This window comes from Jaculus jaculus, chromosome 2 (genome assembly GCF_020740685.1).
Source record: "Jaculus jaculus isolate mJacJac1 chromosome 2, mJacJac1.mat.Y.cur, whole genome shotgun sequence".
Classification (NCBI taxonomy): domain Eukaryota; kingdom Metazoa; phylum Chordata; class Mammalia; order Rodentia; family Dipodidae; genus Jaculus; species Jaculus jaculus.
The window spans coordinates 32,747,065-32,768,104 of record NC_059103.1 but is presented as its reverse complement, the minus strand read 5'-3'; the positions used below and the strand labels follow the sequence as shown (position 1 = coordinate 32,768,104).

At 50.3% G+C, this 21,040-nt stretch overlaps 1 protein-coding gene across 4 annotated transcripts in view; it reads right to left on the bottom strand.

Moving 5' to 3' along the window:
• The window catches only part of Pde4a (phosphodiesterase 4A), a 76,098-nt gene that overhangs the window by 40,075 nt on the left and 14,983 nt on the right, over positions 1–21,040 (bottom strand). For 3 of the 4 annotated variants that reach the window (XM_045142983.1, XM_045142986.1, XM_045142982.1), the window contains 2 exons: positions 19,540–19,648; positions 18,180–18,385 (listed from right to left, as the gene is read on the bottom strand). In XM_045142983.1, coding sequence (XP_044998918.1) covers positions 18,180–18,385; positions 19,540–19,587 — 254 coding nt within the window. In that variant the 5' untranslated portion in view covers positions 19,588–19,648. Of the gene's footprint in view, positions 1–15,057; positions 15,421–18,179; positions 18,386–19,539; positions 19,649–21,040 lie in introns of those variants that run through there. The other variant, XM_004667451.2, reaches the window with a different exon arrangement.

Below are 21,040 nucleotides of genomic sequence, written 5' to 3'. Positions count from 1 at the left end.
TGGCTTGAGATGAATGTCATGCCCATTCTCTCTCTCCTTCTGCCTCTTTCTCTCTCTTAAGTAAATAAATAAAATATATTTTAAAAAAGAAAAGAAAAGAAAAATGCACTATCTTTGGGACATCTCAAAGTGCCACCATAGCTCATAAAATGTTAAACTTGTTTTGCCTTAAAACAAAACTGTGTGTGTGTGTAATGTCTATGTATGTGAGCGTAAGCGTGGGCCATGTCCCATGCCGTGTGTACCCCCGTAAGGAGGTCAGAGGACAGCCTCAAGTTCTGCTCCTTGGCTTCCACCTTGTGTGATAGAGGGTCTCATGTTGTTCCCTGTAGGGTACACCAGGAAAACTTTTTTTAAATAATTTTTTTGCTTATTTGCATAGAGAAGGAGGAGAGAGAGAAAGAGTATATGAGATAGAGAGAGAGGAGAATGGGTGTACCAGGGCCTCCAGACTCTGCAAGCAAACTCCAGATACATGGGCCACTTTGTGCATCTGGCTTTACATGGATACTGCAGACTCAAACTCAGGCTGTCAGGCTTTACAAGCAAGTGCCTTTAACTACTAAATCATTTCTGCAGCCTTTTTTACCCCCAAGATATTTTATTTATTTATTTTTGAGGTAGAGTCTTGCTGTAGCCCAGGCTGAACTGGAATTCACTATGTAGTCTCAGCATAGGCAAGAAATCACACTGTTCCTCCTACCTCTGCCTCCTGAGTGCTGGGATCAAAGGCATATGCCACCACACCCAGCCCCAGCTCTTTAAAAAAAAGTTGGGGGAAGGGAGAGGTTTTGAGGTAGGGTTTCACTCTAGCCCAGGCTGACCTGGAATTCACTATGTAGTCCTAGGGTGGCCTTGAACTCACAACAATCCTCCTACCTCTGCCTCCCCAGTGCTGGGATTAAAGGCGTGCACCACCATGCCTGACTCCTTTTTAAATTTTTTTAAAAATTCATCTTATTTTACTTGCAAGCAGAGAGAGAGAGAGACAGCGCGCATGTCAGGGCCTCTATAGCCACTGCAAACAAACTCCAGATGCATGCAGGACTTTATGTATCTGGCTTTATGTGTGTACTGGGGAATGAAACTCAGATTGTTAGATTTGGTGGGCAAGTGCCTTAACTGCTGAGCCATCTCTCCAGACCAGCCCTTTAAAAACAAAAACAAACAAACAAACAAACAAAACAACTATTTTTTTTTAAACCAGTGTGGTAGCACACATCTTTAATCCCAGCACTTGGAAGGCAGAGGTAGGAGGATGGCCGTGAGTTCAAGGCCACCCTGACACTCCATAATGAATTCCAGGTCAGCCTGAGCTAGAGTGAGACCCTACCTCCAGAAACAAACGCAAACAAAAAGAACTATCTTCTATTTATTTTCAAGCAGAGGGACATAGAAGGAGGGAAGAGAAATGGGAATGCAGGGCCTCCAGCCACTACAAATTCCAGATGTATGCACAACTGTGCATCTGGCTTTACAAGGGTACTGGGGAATTGAACCCAGCATGTTAGACTTTGCAGGCAAGAGCATTAACCGCTGAGCCATCTCTCCAACCCTTTATTTATTTACTTACTTACTTATTTATTTTTGAGATAAGATCTCCCTCTAGTTCAGGCTGACCTGGAATTCACCATGTGGCTATGGGTGACCTCGATCCTCCTGCCTCCACCTCCTCCGTGCCAGGCCTTCCGGCCTGCACCGCCATGTCCACGTAATGTGGTGCTGCACACACTGCCAACTGATCCGCATCTCTAGCACACAGAAACAGATGTATTACATTACTTTTTCGAGACTTTGTTTATTATTTGTTTAGTTTTGGTTTTTCAAGGTAGGGTCTCACTGTAGCCCAGGCTGACCTGGAATTCACTATGTAGTCTCAGCGTGGCCTTGAACCAAAAAAAAAAAAGAAAAAGAAAAAGAAAAGAAAAGAAAGAAAGAAAGAAAAGGAAAAAAATGGGCTTGGGGAAATGGCACTTGCTTGCAAAGCCTGTTTGCCTGATTTCAATTCCCCAATCAACCACATAAAGCCAGACAGGCATTTGATTGCAACAGCAAGAGACCCTGGCACATATATACACTCAAACATGGCCAAAAATAAATTAATTTAAAAAAGATCTCACTTATGGGCTGGAGAGATGGCTCAGTGTTTAAAGGAGCTTGCCTGCCTTTAGCCTGACAGCCTGAATTCGATTCCCCAGCACCCACATAAAGGCAAATTCACAAAGTGGCACATGCATCTGTAATTTGTTTGCAATGAAGGCCCTAGCCCAGTCCCTCCCCTCTCTCATTTCCTTTTCTCACAGCTTGCAAATAAAATAAAAATATTTTTTGAGCCAGGCGTGGTGGCACATGTCTTTAATCCCAGCACTTGGAAGGCAAGGTAGAGGATCGCTGTGTTCGAGGCACCCTGAGATGACATAGTGAATTCCAAGTTAGCCTGAGATAGAGTGAGACCCTGCCTCAAAAATTAAAAAAAAAAAAAAAAAAAAGAAAAGAAACCTTGGGCCAGGTGTGGTGGCACAAGCCTTTAATCCCAGCACTTGGGAAGCAGAGGTAGGAGGATCGCCATGAGTTCAAGGCCACCCTGTGAGACTACATAGTGAATTCCAGATCAGTGCAGAAAACACACACACACACACACACACACACACACACACACACACACATAGTGTGCATGTATCTGCATATGTATATGGAGGCCAGATGTCATTAGTTTCAGATGCTGTCCATCTTTCTTTTTGTTTGCTTTTTCTTTTTTTAAAAAAATATTATTTATTTATTTATTTGACAGAGAAAGGGAGAGAGAGAATGGGCATGCCAGGGCTTCCAGCCACTGCAAAACGAACTCCAGACGCATGTGCCCCCTTGTGCATCTGGCTAATGTGGGTCCTGGAGAATCAAACTTGGGTCTTTTGGCTTTGCAGGCAAATGCCTTAACCACTAAGCCATCCCTCCAGCCCTTGTTTGCTTTTTCAAGGTAGGGTCTCTCTAGCCCAGGTTGACCTGGAATTCATTATGTAGTCTCAGGGTGGCCTTGAGTTCATAGCAATTCTCTTACCTCTTCCTCCCAAGTGCTGGGACTAGAGACGTGTGCCCCATGCCCACTTTTTTTTTTTTTTTTTTTTTTTTAAGACAGGTTCTCTCATTGTCCTGGACTTCACCACCAATAGGCTAGACTGGCTGCTGGCCACTGGTCCCCAAGGATCTTCCTGTCTCTTCGTCCTCAGTGCTGGAGACCACAGGTGCATATGCCTGGCATTTACATGGGTGCTGGGGATTCAAACTTAAGTCCTCATGCTTATATGGCAAGCTACTTATGGAATGAACAAACTCCTCAACCCTGTGTGTGTGAGAGAGAGAGAGAAAGAGAAAGGTTGACAGCGAGAGGTAAGGTCTCATGTAGCCCACGCTGACCTTGAACTTGCTATGTAGCCACGGCTGCCACCACCTCTCAAGTGTTAAGATTACAGGTAGGCATGACCATGTTGCTGTCCCTATATTACAGATAGGAAAACCATGTCTTAGAGGAAAATAACTTGCTCAAGGTCATTTCAAGGTCACATCAATAGTGAGAGGCTGAGCCAGGATTGAATCAACCAACCCAGTGTAGTTTCTGTTTTGTTCAGTCTAGTGAGAGGGGAGGGGCTGGGTCTTGACATATTATCCCAGGCTGGCCTGGAACTCCTGATCTCCGGCTTCACCTCCTAAGTGCTAGGACTACAGGCATGTGTCACCATGCCTGCTCACATCACTGTCGGCCAGACTCGTTTCATTGTTAGCCCCCGAGGAAACAGCCTGTGCAGATGCTTTTAAAAATACCATTTCCTCTCCATGAGATGTTACTTCCTGTTTAACCCCCCCCCCTTTTTTTTTGAGGTAGGGTCTCACTCTAGCCCAGGATGAACTGGAACTCACTATGTGGTTTCAGGGTGGCCTTGAACTCATGGTGATCCTTCCACCTCTGCCACCTGAATGCTGGAATTAAAGGTATGCGTCACCACACCGGGCTCTGTTTAACCACTTTGTGTTCATTACTTTTTTCCACAGCTGGCTACTTCAAGTCCCAGACATAAGCAAATGTAGGACTGGAAATATTCGTCAAGGCTGGGCATAGTGCCTGTCATCTCAGCACTTGCCAGGTGGAGACAGGAGCATCAGGAGTTCAGGCTAGCCTTGGCTACATAGAAAGTTCAAGGCCAGCCTAGGTTACATAAGACCCTGTCTCAAGAACACCAAAATAGGGCTGGAGAGATGTCTTAGTGGTTAAGGTGCTTGCCTGCGAAGCCTAAGAATGCATGTTCGAATCTCCAGGTCCCACATAGCCAGACACAAAGTGACACAAGTGTGCAATGAACATCATGTGTACAAGAGGATGCACGCGTCTGGAATTCATTCACAGCAATTGAAAAAGCCCTGGAGCACCAATTCTCTCTCTCTCTTTCTCACTCTCTGACTCTTTCACTTTCTCTCTGTCTCTCTCTCAAAAATAAAATTAGCCGGGCGTGGTGGCGCACGCCTTTAATCCCAGCACTCAGGAGGCAGAGGTAGGAGGATCGCTATGAGTTCAAGGCCACCCTGAGACTCCATAGTGAATTCCAGGTCAGCCTGGACCAGAGTGAGACTCTACCTCAAAAAAAAAATTAATTAATTAATTAAATTAAATTAAAGTAAAGGGTCCATTGAAGAAGAGGTGGTGGAAAGAATGTAGGAGCCAAAAAGGGTAGGACTCCTTACAATGCACTCTTTCAGAAACAAAATGGTCTGGATATCCCTAACCTTGCAGTGCCTGACACTACTTACATGGGGATATAATAATAGGAGGATAATAATAATAATAAATAAAAATAAGTAAAATGAAAAGGTCTTAAAAATAAATAAATAAGAGTTGGTGTGGTGGCATAAGCCTGTAATCCCAGCACTCAGGAGGCAGAGGTAGGAGGACTGCCATGAGTCGGAGGCCAACCTGAGACTACATAGTGGTGAATTCTAGGAATCCCAAGTCAGTCTGAGCTAGAGCAAGACTCTACCTCGAAAAACCAAAGGAAAAAAAAAAAAAATCTGTTAATTGAGATGGGGAGGGGATATAATGAAGAGTGGAGTTGCAAAGTGGTGGGGGAGGGAATTACCATGGTTTATTGTCTATAATGTCTATATGGTGGTGCACACCTTTAATCCCAGCACTCGGGTGACAGAGGCAGGAGGACCACTATTTATGAGTTTGAGGACAGCCTGAGAATACATAATGAATTCAGGTCAGCCTGGGCTAGATCCTACCTGGAAAAACCAAAAGAAGAAAAAACAACTAAAAAAGAATAGACACTGTGTGAATAGGAATAAAACTCAGTAGCAGAGGCCAGTAGTCTAGAAAGGAGACATAAAGGGAATAGAAAGGCAGGGGTGGGGGGGGAGTACTTAATAGGAAGGATTGTATATATGTAAGTAGAAGAACAGGTTAACGGGGGTGAGAAGGCCTAAGTGAGGTCAGGGGAAGATATTGAGTAAAGGAAAGCTGGAGGAAGGACTAATCAAAATCCAAGAGGATATAAATAAGTCATATGGAAACCTGCTTTTTTTGGACAATGGAACACTCAGGAGCCATAGATTGTTACTAGAAAATTTTCAGTGCCAGGGATGGGATACCTTCCAGTGAGTTCTTAGCCAGGGAGGTCCCCAATGCCTCCAAAACATTACAGGCCAGTGCTGAGGCCGTTGGTTGCCCACCAGGAATAGATGGTAAGACCCTATTGCTGAAGACTCCATGTATTTGGGCTGCAAGGACACTGAGAAATCCTGCTAGAGTTGAGCTGAAAACCTCCTCTATATAGACCAGCTGAAAAAAGCTGGAAAAAGCCATACCACATGCAGTTCAATGGGAGAGAGAGAGAAATCACCAGTGACAATAACCAACAGTGGACACTGCAAGCCTTATATTTGTCCAGACAGGCCAAATGAGCCAAAGGGTGCAATAGTGGCACATCTGTTATTTGACTAGAGGAACACTCCATGGGAAGGAACACATCCCTGATACTGAAAACCTACAACAGGGGTAGTCATGAGCCCTAGGGATGTAACATTTGCTGCTGTCTGGCTAAATGTATATACTATGCTCACCAAACTGCTCAGTAAGCACTTCTCTTAATGTTCATACTCATATATTAATGCTACTCACTTTTGGTTAGAGAACCTCTTTTCTGATACTGCTGACCTTGGGATGACTCAGAAGGCACCATGGTGCTAAGAAGAAGTGACAGAGGAGTGCTTAGTGCTATAATATCTCTATCACACCTTGCAAGACTCAGGGTCCATTGCGGAAGATGTGGCAGAAAGAATGTAAGAGCCAAATGAAGGGTAGGACTCCTTAAAACATGCTCCCCCAGGGCTGGAGAGATGGCTTAGCGGTTAAGCGCTTGCCTATGAAGCCTAAGGACCCCGGTTCGAGGCTCAGTTCCCCAGGTCCCACGTTAGCCAGATGCACAAGGGGGCGCACGTGTCTGGAGTTCGTTTGCAGAGGCTGGAAGCCCTGGCGCGCCCATTCTCTCTCTCTCCCTCTATCTGTCTTTCTCCCTGTGTCTGTCACTCTCAAATAATAAATAAAAAAAAAAAAAAAACATGCTCCCCCAGACACAAAATGTCCTGGATATCCATGACCTCACAGTGCCTGACACTACCTACACAAGACCATCATAATAGGAGGAAAATACGATGACATCAAAATGAAAGAGAGACTGATTGAGAGGGGTAGGGGATATGATGGAGAATGGAGTTTCAAGGGGGAAAGAAAGGCATTACCATGGGATATGGTTTACAATCATGGAAGTTGTCAATAAAAATAATAATAAAAAAATTTTAAAAATAGGCTGGGGCTAAAGGCACATGCTTGGAAAGAGGGCAGCTTGGGTTCAATTCCCCAGTATCCACATAAAGCTGAGCACAAGGTAGTACATGCATCTGGTGTCTGTTTACAATAGTAAGAGGCTTTATTATGCTCCACACACATGCAAATAAATAAATAAGGGCTGAAGAAATGGCTCAGAGGTTAGGTAGACTTACTGTATAAGAAGGGTCCTGAAACCATCCAAGTTGGAATCTCCAGATCCCACACAAACAGCTGGATGTGGCCATACGTACCTATAACCCCAGTCCAGCAAAGGGGAGCAGAAAATAGGGAATTTTCCTGGCTCTTGCAAAACCTCAAGCTCTGATGTCAGTAAGAGACCCTGGCTCAAACATGAAAAGAAGGATGAGCGCTAGGGCAGGGGACCCAGCACTCTGCCCCGCTGCCCACCAAGGACGAGTGCACACAGCGTGGGGGCATAACTCATACATGCTCCACACCCCACCCCACGCCACACACCACATTGCATGGACACACACTCTTCTACTACTACTAGTACTAATAATAATAAATTTTGTTTTAAAAGAACAAAAGGGGGCTTAGCTGTTAAGGCATTTGCCCACAAAGCCAAAGGACCCAGGTTTGATTCCACAGGACCCATGTAAGCCAGATGCATGAGGGGGTGCATGCATCTGGAGTTTGTTTGCAGTGGCTAGAGGCCATATATTTGGCCAGCCATGCCAAATGAGCCAATGGGTGCAATAGTGGCATGTCTGTTATGGGAGAAATGAACCACTCATGAATTGGACTGGAGGCCCACTCCATAGGAGGACTCCTGGTACTGAAAACCTATGATGGGGGAGGTCATGAACTCTAGGAGTGTAACGCCTGCTGGAGTCTGGTTAAATGAATACACTATGCTCACCAAACTGCCCCGTAAGCACTTCTCTTAACGTTCATATCCATATAGTAATGCCACTGTCATTTTTGGTTAGAGAAGTTTCTCTTTTTAGATGGTAGTGGCCTCTGGGATGACTCAAAAGGCACCATGGTGCTGACAATGTGACAGAGGAGTGCTCAGCACTGAAACATCTCTATCACATGCTCCAAGGCTCAGGGTCCATCGTGGAAGAGGTGGCAGGAAGAATGTAAGAGCCAAAGGAAGGGTAGGAGTGCTTACTCTTCTGGACACAAAATGGCCTGGATATGCATGACCTCACAGTGCCTTGTCCTACCTATACAAGACCCTAATAATAGAAGGAAAAGATGATGACATCAAAACAAAAGAGAGACTAATTAAGAGGGGGAGGGGATATGATGGAAAGTGGATTTGTGAAGGGGAAAGTGGGGGAGAGGGAATTGTCATGGTTTGTTGTCTATAATTCTGGAAATTGTCCATAAAAATATTTTTTAAAGCAGCCAGTCATGGTGGCAAAAGCAGGAGGATTGCTGTGAGTTTGAGATCACACTGAGACTCCATAGTGAATTCCAGGTCAGCCCGGGCTAGAAGGAGACCCTACCTAAAAAAAAGAAGGAAAAAAAAAGCCAAATATAAAGGACAAATATATAAATATATATTTTTTTCTCTTGTAATTATTCCCTAAACAATATGGTAAAATAAGTATTTCCATAGCACATGTATTAGATTGGGTGTTATAAATTATTTGAAGATGATTTAAACTTAAAAGTCTTTGAGAGGACTTTCATAGGTTTTATGCAAAAATTATACCATCCTATATAAACTTGAACATCAGAGTTTTGGGTGGCAGTGGGGGTACCTGGAATCCATCCTCAGCATGACAGCATGGTTCTCAGCTGGGGGTGTAGCTTAGTGGCAGAGTGCTTGCCTAGCAGGCCCTGAGTTCCATGCCCAGCACTGCCAGAAAAATTAAAAATTTTCCACACCCCCTCCTAAGTTGAATTGTTATTTTTTTAATTTTCATTTTTTGAGGCAGGGTCTCACTCTAGTTCAAGCTGACCTGAAATTTACTGTGTAGTGTCAGGGTGGCCTTGAACTTATGGAGATCCTCCTACCTATGCCTCCCGAGTGCTGAGATTAAAGGCATGTGCCATCACGTCCGGCTCTGGATTTTACTTTTGAAACAGAATCTCAGGTAGTCCAGGCTGGTCTTGAACTCCCTATGTACACAAAGATGACCTTAAACTCCTGATTTTCCAGCTTCTATCTCCCAAGTAATGGGATGGCAGGTGTTCACCTTCATGCCTGGTTTATGTGGTGTGAGGCAGAAGCCCAGGGCTCTCTGCATGGGAAGCTAGCAGTTTACAGACAAGCTGTAGCGCCGTCCTTACTGTTACCATCTGAGACAGGGTCTGTCCATCTGTAGTCCAAGCTGGCCTCGACCTCGGGCTAGTCCTCCTGCCTCAGCCTCCTTTTTATTTATTGATAACTTTTATATATGAACATGATGTATTTAATCATAACCCCTCACATTATCCTCTCATCTTCTGTCCCTGTCCCTCTCCCACTGAACCCCTTCTTCCCAACTAGTCTTTCTTCTACTTTGATGTCTTTTAGTTTTTTGTTTGTTTGTTTTTGGTTTGGGGTTTGGGTTTTTTGAGATACGGTCTCATTATAGATCTTGATTTTGTGGTTTTTTGTGGTAGGATTTCACTCTAAAAGCTGGGCGTGGTGGTGCACACCTTTAATCCCAGCACTCAGGAGGCAGAGGTAGGAGGATTGCCATGAGTTCAAAGCCACCCTGAGACTCCATAGTGAATTCCAGGTCAGCCTGGGCCAGAGTGAGACCCTACCTCAAAAAGGAAAAAAAAAAAAGATTTCACTCTAGCTCAGGTTGACCTGGAATTCACTATGCAGTCCCAGGCTGGCCTCAAACTCATGATGATCCTCCTACTTCAGTGCTGGGATGAAAGACATGCACCACCAGGCCTGGCTTCTTTTAAGGTTTTTTGTTTGTTTGTTTGTTTGTTTGTTTGTTGTGTGTGTGTGTGTGTTTGTGTGTGTGTGAGAGAGAGAGAGACCCACAGAGTTTAAATGTGTTCCTTTTCTGTGTATGGTGGGGCTATTGACCAGAGCATGTGTACTTTACTTGTGGATACACCACTGAAGAAATGTCTCCCTTTCCCCCAGATACCATTAAATTCCTATAACTCCTCAGAGAGGGTTGGGGGCCTCATGCCCTGCTCCTTCATCTGTGATGAGATGTGGATGGGCCCAAAATTGTGCATGTAATGACAGCCACTGTGAGTGCCTCTGCCCCTAGAGAACTATGATTACAGGCGTCAGCCACCACACCCAGCGGCAGTCCCTTCCCACAGGTAAACTGATGTCTAAAGCCACCCTTGGCCAGGACTTGTGAGCTCTGCCTCCACTGCTCCCCTGCCTCCTTCCTCTCATCCCTCACTCTTTCTCTACAAAGAGCACCCACCACCTGGCTTCCTATTCCTGCCACAGGACCTTTGCACTGGCTGTTCCATCTACCTGGAACCCTCTTCCATCAGATAGACCCACACAGCACCCTCCCTCCATTTATTTAGGTCTCTGCTCAAATGTCACCTCCACAGAGAGGCCTTGCCTGACCTCAAGATCCCTCTGTTCTTCCTACCCCACGTATCACCATCTAAAATTATCTGATGGCTTTACTTGTTATTTCTGCTTCCCCCACTAGAGTCTGAGAACTCCAGACAGCAGCAATTCTGAGCTACGGCCCCAATGATGCATGTGTGGAATAAGGGGGTTCTGTTACAGGTGAGGACACTGAGATCACGGAGTAAGTCAAGGTACATCGGCTGGACTTGAATTCTTTTACATCAAGAGTAAAAAAAATCATGGGGTTGTGGTGTACACCTTTAACCCAGCACTTGGGAGGTAGGAGGACCACTGTGAGTTTAAGGCCAGCCTGGACTAGAGTGAGACTCTACCTCGAAAACACAAAACAAAACAAACAACAACAACAAAAAATGACAGCAGACGCCCCTAAAATCAGTCCCCACTCTGCTAGCCCATGGCTCTCAGAGGCTCCCCACGCGCACTTCCTGCAGCTCAGCTGAGCTCACTGGCTCTACAGTAGTCAGCCTTGCTGCTGCTTTGTGCTTTAAGGACGCTTCTCTCTGCCCAGGCTCTGTGTCATCTTACCACAGCCCTGGAGGTAGGTTACTTCCTACTCGTTTCAGCTCCATTTTACTGACAGGAACAAACGAGGCGCAGAGAAATACAGTCTCTCTCTCTCCTCCCACGTCACACTGCAAGGCTATCACTTAGAATCTTGCTCCAGTTTGGAGATGTGGCTTTTTAGCTTTAATGCTGCCCTTCCTGGCTGTGTGACCTTGGACAACTCATTCTGGTCTCTGGGTAGAAGTGTGTACACAGTTAATGATGCTGAGAGTTCAAACCACAGGTTGGCCTTGGGAGGCCCTTGACACACACTTGCCCAGGACCTAAGAGGGCCTAAGTGCTCAGCTGGGAGCTGCTAACTTTTCATCCCAGCTCATCAGTGTGCTGCAGGAGTCATTTGGGCCTCATCTGTCTCAGAAAGGTGGAGGATGGGAGACCTAGTTGGGTTCCAACTGGAGGGAGGGTGAAGACCCCACCCGTAGCCTGCGGTCGGCCCGCCTGGCGCCCTCTCTCAAGGGCGTTCAATAAGCATGAAATAATAATACGAGATCCCCAGCATAGCCCCGGGACTCCAAGCACACGGCCGGGTTGCGCTTTCTTGGCGGTCCAGCAGAGGGCGCGCCCCGAGACCCGCTCCCTGAGCCCATCCAGGCTTATAGGGGCTCTGGGGTTTGACAAGGATGGGGAGGACTCAAGAGGAGACAGAAACCACCTGACAGAGAGAGACGTCCAAGCCATCTAGCTGCCTTCATGTGCCTCCCTGGGGAGGGCGTACAGAACTCCCCTGGATGGCAGAACATTGGGGTACACAAAGTGAGGAGACAAGTCACTATGCCGGCCCTGTCCCCGATCCACACAGCCCCTCCTCTCCTTGCTGCTCCTGCTTTTTCCTGATCCATCTGCCTCGACACAGTGGTGCCGTGACTCAGCTGCGCAGGCCGTGCCAGGAGCACTATCTCGTGCACCCCCAGTTTGGAGGACGGGTTAAGGATACTATCTCAGATAGGGGGACAGTACAACCTCTCTGAGGGTCCCCATGAGCCAAGTCTAGGGGTCATAACTGCACCCTTCTTTATGGTGGCTGGCTGAAGTCCAATGTGAAGAGCAGGGGCTGAACCCCGTTTGGTCTCCAAGGCCAAGACCTCTCCGTCAGTCTAGTCCCCTTCCTCTCTCTGTGATGGGCGCTGGCGCCAATGCTCTCACTTAGTCCACAACCCACCAGCCGTCTCAGGTCCCAGCTTCTGAAGCTGCAGGACACGTGAGTTCCACAGGCCAAGTAGGGAAACAGAAATCTGAGCACTTGAAGAGACGTGGCTGAGGTTCCTGTTTTTGACTCCCAGTAGGGGCAAGCTGCAATCACCATGACTTCCTCTCCTCTCTCCTTCTCTCCCTCCCTCTCCTCTCCTCTCCTCTCCTCTCCTCTCCTCTCCTCTCCTCTCCTCTCCTCTCCTCTCCTCTCCTCTCCTCTCCTCTCCTCTCCTCTCCTCTCCTCTCCTCTCCTCTCCTCTCTCTTCCTGAATAACAGCTATGGAGAGTCCTTCACACCGACTGAGCTCAGAATTCTCAAACCATTTCTTGCTGTGCACTGAGAACAAACAGCTTCATTTGATAGACCTAGAAACCAAGGTTCAGTGAGGGCAAGACACTTTTACAAAGACACACAGACACTGGCTAGACCTGGACCGGAATCTTGGTTCTGGTTTGTGTGAGTTGAGAGGAGGAGAAAAGAGCCCGGCATGGTGGCACATGCCTTTAACCTTGAGATAGGAGGATCTCTGTGAGTTCCAGGCCAGCCTAAGACTACATAGTGAGTTCCAGGTCAGTCTGGGCTAGAGAGATCCTACCTTGAACCCCCCTCCCTCAAAAAAATGGGGGAAGAAAAGAGATTTTAGCCTCTCTTCTGTTTCCCCCATCTGTCCAACAGGGACACCTCACTGGGCACAGAAGGGTGGGAGAGGGAGGACAGGAAGAGAAGTTCCCGTCAGCCATGGAGCCTGGCAGACAGCCCACTAAGAGTGCCAACAATTATTATCACCACTCAGCCATCGCGTCTGAGACCAGCCAGCAGCACCCTGAGACCAGAGGAGGGAAGTCCCTAGGGCCTTAACCAGGAACTGTGCCTGATTCCTAGACCCCTCCTGCTTCTTTTCTCTCAGGATAGTGATAGTGAGCCAATTTGGTTCAAAGCCACTGGTCTTGGCGTTTCCTGTTGATGTGAATTTTGTTCTCCTTAAGCTCTCCTCTTGTTAGTTTTCCTGGGAAATCTCAGAGGGTGTTCTGATACCATGACACTTGCTTCCTACTAGGAACAAGGCTAAAGAAGTGAAATGGGTCATGAAAGCTGAAGTGTGGGGTTCCCAGGCAGACCTAAAAAGCACAGAATCACAGCCCAAGGGGCCTCACTTGAGAAGTGCAGAGATGAGAAAGCCCAAATGTGACCATCTTAGCAATGTCCCAAGGAGTGGGATGCCTAAGTGGACTGCAAGCTGTCAATCACCCAAAGATCTAGGTCACACTCAGTCAAACCCTGAAGCCCCATGCCAGCAGCTAGGATCACTGGAAATATCATATTTGGGTGGAGAAGAGTCCAGATATCAGGGTACCCAGAGCAGATGTGTGCACCAGCCACACAAAGAGCACAGGGTCTTTGGGTTGTCACCAGGGGCAGGTGGCAGCAGGACGTCAGGTGTGCTGGCACACATCTGTCTTCCTGGCCTCAGGGAGGCCAAGGCAGGAGGACTGTCATGACTTCCTGAACTACACGGTGAGACCCCATTTCGTAAGACAAAAGGAAAAAGAAAAACGCTGGGGGCTGAGGACATAGCTCAGTTGGTAGAGTGCTTGCCTAGCATGCACCAATCCCTGGCTGGGCTCCATTCTCAGCACCACATGAGCCAGCATGGCTGCGTGCCTGTCATCCCAGTACTGAGGAGGTGGAGGCAGGAGGATCAGGGAGTCAAGGTCATCCAAGGCTATGTAGTGAGTTTGACAGGGTCCCAGGAGAAAATCATACTGTCCTCAGGAAGGCATTGATCAGTGAAGACACTATCACACATGAACTGTTCTGAGAGTACGTAGTCGCTGTTACAAATGCCATCCCCATCAGGGCACAGTCATTATTACAGCTTGAAGCACACCTCACCATTGTCACAACCAACATCCCAGGCAGACAGAGTCATCCTGTGACAGGCACAGCATACAAGTCATGCTGTCATGGTCTGTGCTCCTGAAGCTCAGTGTCCCGGTCTAATCAGCTGCAGCTGGTTGGTCACACTTTAAAGAAAACTTAGAGCCCACCAAGTTCTCCCTGAAACTCATCACTGACATTTCAACTACACCCCCCCCACACACACACATACACCCTACTGTCACTTAAGAGAGACAGGGACTTCTGTTTGACGAACTATGCACACCCTTAACACTGCTTCCTGCCTTGGGGGAGGGTCATGGAACCCTAACACTCCTGCCTGGAAGGGGTGGCTCCAACCCCTACATAGACCACAACACGGTGCCCTTTTCTGAAAGGCTCTCTCGGTCTATAGTCATCCCGCCCTGAACGCGCCATATCTTGTCCCCTTCTAAATTCCTGACTTAAGTTGATAAAGGGTTTATTAGCTTATTAACCCCCAGCAGATTCCTGAGTGCTCCCAGCCTGGAGCAACATGTGGTACTGGCATTTACTCCCCTACAGAGTGCCCCCCCCCCGGGAATTCCAAATGTTTTTTCCTGCCCTCATTATAATGCCTCTAAGAAAGTTCTTCCAAGTGGTACTCACTCCAGCAGCTGCCCTGCACCGTCACCAGCTAAGTATATAGAGAGACCACTAGAAATGCATCCTCTTCTCTCCCCACCCCCCCCCTGCGCCCTCTTAATGCCACATAGAGCATAGTGAAGTCCCCATGTGGACCCCCAGGACTCGCTTCCTGTAGGAAGCCTCTTGTGCAGCTCACAACTAGAGAACTAGTTCTGGACGCCCCCACATCTTCAACAACATCCCCCCATCCTTCTCCGCCCCCGCGGGTCACAATGACCCCACCCGCCCCACAGCGCCCCCTGCGGCCGGCGGGACCCATCGCGCCCTGCCTGCGCGCCTCAGAGCTCCGCGCGCGTCCTCCTCCCAGAGCCTCACCGCCTGCAGCTTCCTCCGCCACCGCCGGTGCCATGGAACGACGAGGGCCAGGACATGCGGGTCGTGCGCAGGCCGGGCCGATCGCTGGTATCCACGGCGTCGGCACGCTCTATGGGCCGGTGGGGTGGCCGCTCTGGCTCCGCGCGCTCCGCGCTGTCTGAGTACCCTCGCTGCTGGATACGGATGGGGGTCCTCGGTTGTCGCCACAGGTGCTGGGGAGGTGGCTTCAGGGTGGCTTGACCCTCCCGGGGTCCAGGTAGAGACAGAGACAAGCTCCTCTCCGAAGGGGCGGCCGGAGGTTCCATGATGTTGATCCCGGCTTGGACCCCGGCTGTTTTCACGCCGTCCCTCAGGCTCAGTGGCGCGCCACCCGACGCGCCTGAGGCCCCGTGGGTGCGTCCGTCCTCAAGGTGGTCATGGCGCCCCCCGGGAATGGAACGGACCCGGGGGGCGCTGCGGGCCGATCGCCCCCCTCCCCAGGGCCAGGAGCCAAAGCTTCTAGTCGGTTCCCGGCTCTCTCGGCTGCAAGCTTTAGCTGCGCTCTCCAAGCTCAGCGCCCCGCTCGGCGACTCCCCCGCCCCGTCCCGCCCCTCCCTGCCCCCCACCCGCCTGTGACTGTCAGCGCCAACCCCCCCAACACTTTCCTCCTCCTCTCTTCGGTCCGGGCCAGTCGGGGGACAGCCACCCAAGGAGGGGGCCTCCTCACCCACGCAGAACCCCGATCCCCGGCGGGGAGGGGGCGCCAGAACTCAGCTTTCTCCAGAGCGCCCAGTCCAACCAAAGCGCGCACCGGGCACGAAGGAGTTAAATGGTGTGCTGGAGTCGCGAAGAAGACACGCGACTGGTTGCCCGAGTGTCACTCAGTCCCGTCCATCACGGCGGGGGGCGGAGCCGGGTGCCGGGGTGTCCTGGCCTCTACCCCTCTCCGTGGGATAGCGTTCGGGGAGCGGTCCTCCCCAGCACCCTGGGCGTGGTGTCTGCAGCGGGCCGTGAAGGCGGACCGAGCATCTGCCCTCTGGGCATGGGAGGACGGTGATGGCACTTGGCCCCGGGCGGGATGTGCACGCACGTGGCCCCTACTTAGGGTTGTCTGGTTTCTCGACGTTGGCTGGAAGTGTGCGCGCGCACGTGGTCGGCTGTGACCGTCTGCCTGTTTCAGCGCGGTTCGCCGTGTGTATGTGTCTGTGTGTCTAGGAGGAGAGGGAAGGGTGTGTGCCCCCTTGAACTGCCTGTGGGCTAGGGTGGGTGCCCCTGGCCTGGGGCTGTGTACGTGTGTGTTCCCACGCTCTCGGGTGTGCTCTGTGGCTGTGATCGCTGCGAGAGTTGTGCACGAGATTCTGCCTCCGCCAACCGACTATGTTGTCTGAGGGCGTCCGTATGCGTAGGCGTATGTATATATATGTGGTCGAGTTGGGGCCTCTTTGGGGTGTTCCTGGGGTGTGTCGCGTGTTGCCTCTAGGAGGACACCTTGTGGTGGACACAGCGGCTGCCTCTTAAACGCGTCTGCTGGGGAGGTAGACTGAGGCAGATCTGGATCTCCGCGGAACTCACCCCCTTGCCCTTTTCCTCGAGTAAACGGCCGAGCCTCCTCCCTTCGGCCCCCGCCAGCAAGCCCCATTCCGGCACCTAAATCCGGAGTCGCCGTGACTCACGCTCCCGCCTCCCCCAGCGCCGTGCCGAGCCAGCAAGCAAAAGAGCGAGCGCGATCCTAGCGCCTCCAATCCCTCTCCGCGGACCCCGGCGGAGCCCTGGGGACTGCGGGATGTGGGGGAGGGGCGCCTGCACGTCATCATGCTGTCCTCCCCTCCCCAGGCCGATCGGTGCTCGGACTCTTAACCGCGGCCCCAAGACCAAGCCCCCGCCCCCGTGCCGTGTGTCCCCCCCTCCTGGGTCCCTAGGGGCAGTCTGTGCAATCTTGCCACCGCCCCCCCTCGCACCGTCGCTGTTCTTAAAAAACAAACCCTGTGAGTCTCCAGCCTCCACAAGCCACTTTTCTTTCCGCTGGAGGGGGCTCCCAGCGTAGGCGAAGGAACGCGCAAACAGAAACTGCCCCCCCCCCCACCAGCCGCAGGGTATCCCAGAGGCTAGAACTGTACCCACTCCTCTCCTTTTCTCAGGAACCTTCACCCCCCCCCCAGGCCCAAGATCATAAGGGTGCCTAGCTGAACCACATTCTTGGAGGGGTGGGTGAGAGCTGTAGCCTTGGCCAGAATTCCTGATGGGGAATGGGTCCCAGGGGGTGGGTATCAGGCCATACAGCTGCGCTTGCAGAGGAGGGCGCAAGGCTCCGTGTTTTGGAATTGTGTCTTCAGCCCAGAGATGGAACAAGTTGGACTTGAACCACACAGAAGCAGAGGAGAGTGGGGGAGGAGAGGCATACCTTAGGAGGCATCACTTCCTCCCTCCTCCCAATCTGGAAATAAGGCATTGAATCATGTCAGGCACAGGCGCTGGGAACCCTTCAATTGAGTAGACGGGAGTGGGGGATGACACTGGTGTTGCCAAGAACAGTGCTAAGGGAAGGCATGGGCACAGGGGTAAGACAGGCCAGCAGCCAGGGCCAACTGAGCTGTTTGGTTTTCTGACGAATCCCTGGGCCAAGGGCTGGGGTACTCCGTGAGAACCTCAGATGATAAATAGCTAGAAAGTGCTAGGGTTCATTTGTGTTTTTTTTTTTCTCTCCCTCCTTCCCTTCCCTGCCCCCCCTCAAAATCCCAGCAAAAGAATGAAAAGTTCAAGTCCAGACCTTTTCCAAGTTCCCAATACCCTCTTTAAGGCAAGAGATACACAATGATCCCAGTGGGGGAAGCATACAAGTGCACTGCAAACTGGTCAAAGGGCAGCTCCCCACCTTGTCTCGGCTGAAAATTGGGGTAGGGCTGGAGAATTGCAACCCCTCTTCCTCTATGCTGAGTCAAGCACCTTGGAACAAGGGTTTTCAGCAGGCTGCATAGGGGCCCTGGAGGAGAGAGAGCTTCAGGCCAGAACCATCAGGCTTCAGCAGTGTCGGCTAGTTTTGCAAAAAAAACCAAAGAGCCCAGAGTTCAGGCAAGGCTCCCGCTGGCTTAACCCAGCTGGCTCTATTCCTCCTCTCTTCCCGGTCTGATCCCTCTCCTGCTTACCTGTTGGCTCCTGCTTTGGTGATGGAAATACGCGGTGGGATCAGCAGCTGTAGAGTAGTAGGTCTTGGCAGCAGAGGGACCTCAGGATCAGAGGACTCGGGCTGGGTCCAGCATAGGCCAGGACCGGAGGAGAGGCGACGGTGAGGGCGCCGCAGGTCAGCCCCAAGCATGTTGGCACGGCAGGTCTCCGTGATGTCCCAGGGCCTCTGTGGAGGGACACGGGTAGGATGGGGGTGGGCTGTGGCTTGCAGAATCTATTTCTCACCCCCAGAAGCAACCTTACCTAGCCATCCCAAGGAAAGGATGATGTGGGGACATATAGGATAGAATACTTGTACATGTCTGGACCTCACCTCCTAGTGCCTCCTGCCTCTAAATCTGTGTGCCTTTGAGCCATAATCTTTGCTGAGGGTAGGGAAAGGCTTAACTATGCAACTCAGGCTGATCTTTAACTCACTCTATGGCCCAGGCTGCCTGGGACTGTTGATTTTCTTCACTCAGCCTACCCAATGCTGGGATCACAGGCCCAAGCCACCATCTTTTCTTTGTGTGTGTGTGTGTGTGTGTGTGTGTGTGTGTGTGTGTGTAGGAGGGGTTGAGGATGAGGCAGGGTCTCATTCTGCAACCCAGATTGGTCTCAAACTCATAGCGATCCTCCTTCCTCCACTTCCCAAATGTTAAGATTTCAGGCACCACACTCAACTTTCACCATCCTTTTATAAAATCTCTACACTTTTCTATTTTTTCTTCGACATAGGGTCTCACTCTAGTCCAAGCTGACATGGAATTGACTCTGTATTCTCAGGCTGGCCTCCACACCTGGCTCTACACTTATTTTCTAAGAACCCTTTCTTGATCTTAATGTTAGTTCCTTCCACATCTAAGATCCCTCAAAACCTCACCCCCCAGCGATCTTCCATTATCTCCTCGTGTAAGAGGCTCCAAGAAAATAAAAACCCAACCCAATATATTTGGGCTGTTCTTCTGAACAGCAGGAGATTTAAAAATTGCAATTAAGGGCCAGGCATGGGGGAGCACGCCTTTAATCCCAGCCCTCCCAAGGCAGAGATAGGCGGATTGCCGTGAGTTCGAGGCCACCCTGAGAGAACATAGTAAATTCCAGGTTGGCCTGAGCTAGAGTGAGACCCTACCTCAAAACCAAATAAAACCAAAATAAAACCAAAATAAAACCAAAATAAAATAAAATAAAATAAAATAAAATAAAATAAAATAAAATAAAATGCAAGGGAGTAAGCTAAGGCACAAGGGTACTACGCTCAGCATGGAAACAGCTAGTCACCAGAGGGCGTTTCTCTCCAAATCCCACACCCCAAGTTTAGCAGAAGCCCCCCCATCGCACCTCTTCCCCGGTCCCAGCCACCGATAGAACACTGCGAGTCTTCTTCATCTCGCCAACCTTAGCGCATCCTAGGGTCTGCAGGGACCATGTCGGTCCAGGCCAGGGTCACCTGCAGGACCAAACAAGACATCAGCCGTTAGCTCAGAGTCTCCCCCTTCAGGCTGGGTCTGGAACCTTCTTCATCTCCTGGCCTATTGCCTCTCCCGGAGCATGACGTAGGCTGACGTCAGCAGGCGGCTAACGCACGACCTACAGGTGATGACGCCTGCCGGTTACCATGACGACAGCCGGCTCTCGGGGGAGCTGCGGACGGCGTCAATGCCTCCATCGGCCGCTGGGGGGCCGTGCGGCGCGGGGTGCACGCGCCCAGTACCCCCACGCTCCTTCCTGCTGGGGGCTTCCCCGCCCGGGAATCCCGCGGAGAAGACTCCGAGCTTTTCCTGAGCCGGCCACGTGCTGCGCGTGGTCCGAGAGCCCGGGGGCCGTAGGAAGCGTCTCCGCGAGCTGGGGAGCTTTATGCCCAAATCCCAAAAATAGCTGGAGTGTGCGGGGGCCGAGCCCAGAGAGACGGCGGCTTGGGGCGCAGATGGAGGACGCCGGGCAGAGGCGCGGAGACAGACAGGGACGTGTGGAAATAGAAACAGACACTCAGGGACGCCGACGCTGGCCGCGCTGCTGCGGTCCTGGGGAGGCTGCCTCACTTTACTGCGCACCCTGACAGCTGAAGGTTTTTGCTGTGCGACCATGGGTTGTTGACTGAACCTCTCCCAGCCTCGAGTTTTATTTTTTATTTTATTTTATTCTGTGAAGTACAATGGGCCTCATGTGGAAATGACATGAAATCAAACCAGATAAAAGGACCAAGGGTCTTGATGGCTCGGTGGGCAAGATGCTTGCAGTGCAAGCAGGAGGGCCTAAATTGGGATCCTCAGAACCCATATAAAAGCTAGGCAACCAGCCTGTCTCTCCAGAGGAGGCAGACGCAGGCGGATCCTCCAGGAAGGCTGACAGCTCTGGGTTCAGGTGGAAGACCTTCCTCAGGAAATCACTTTCACAAGACTCCTGATCTCTTGGGAGTATTGATCACTCAGTCATATTATTCCTTTGTCCTTCGTCTTGTAGGGGCAAGAATATTTTGTCTACTTTTTTGAGACAAGGACTCCCTCTAGCCCAGGCTTACCTGGAATTCAGTCTGTAGCCCAAGGCTGGCAAATAACTCATGGTGACCCTCCTACCTTCACCTCCCTAATACTGGGATTATAGGCGTGTGCCACCACACCCGGCTCATAATAGGCTTTAAAAAATGTTTTATTTAGAGCCAGGTGTGGTGGCGCACGCCTTTAATCCCAGCACTCGGGAGGCAGAGGTAGGAGGATTGCCATGAGTTCAAGGCCACCCTGAGATGACAGAGTTAATTCCAGGTCAGCCTGGACCAGAGTGAGACCCGACCTCGAAAAAAAAAATGTTTTATTTATTTGCAAGCAAAGAGAGAAGAGAGAGA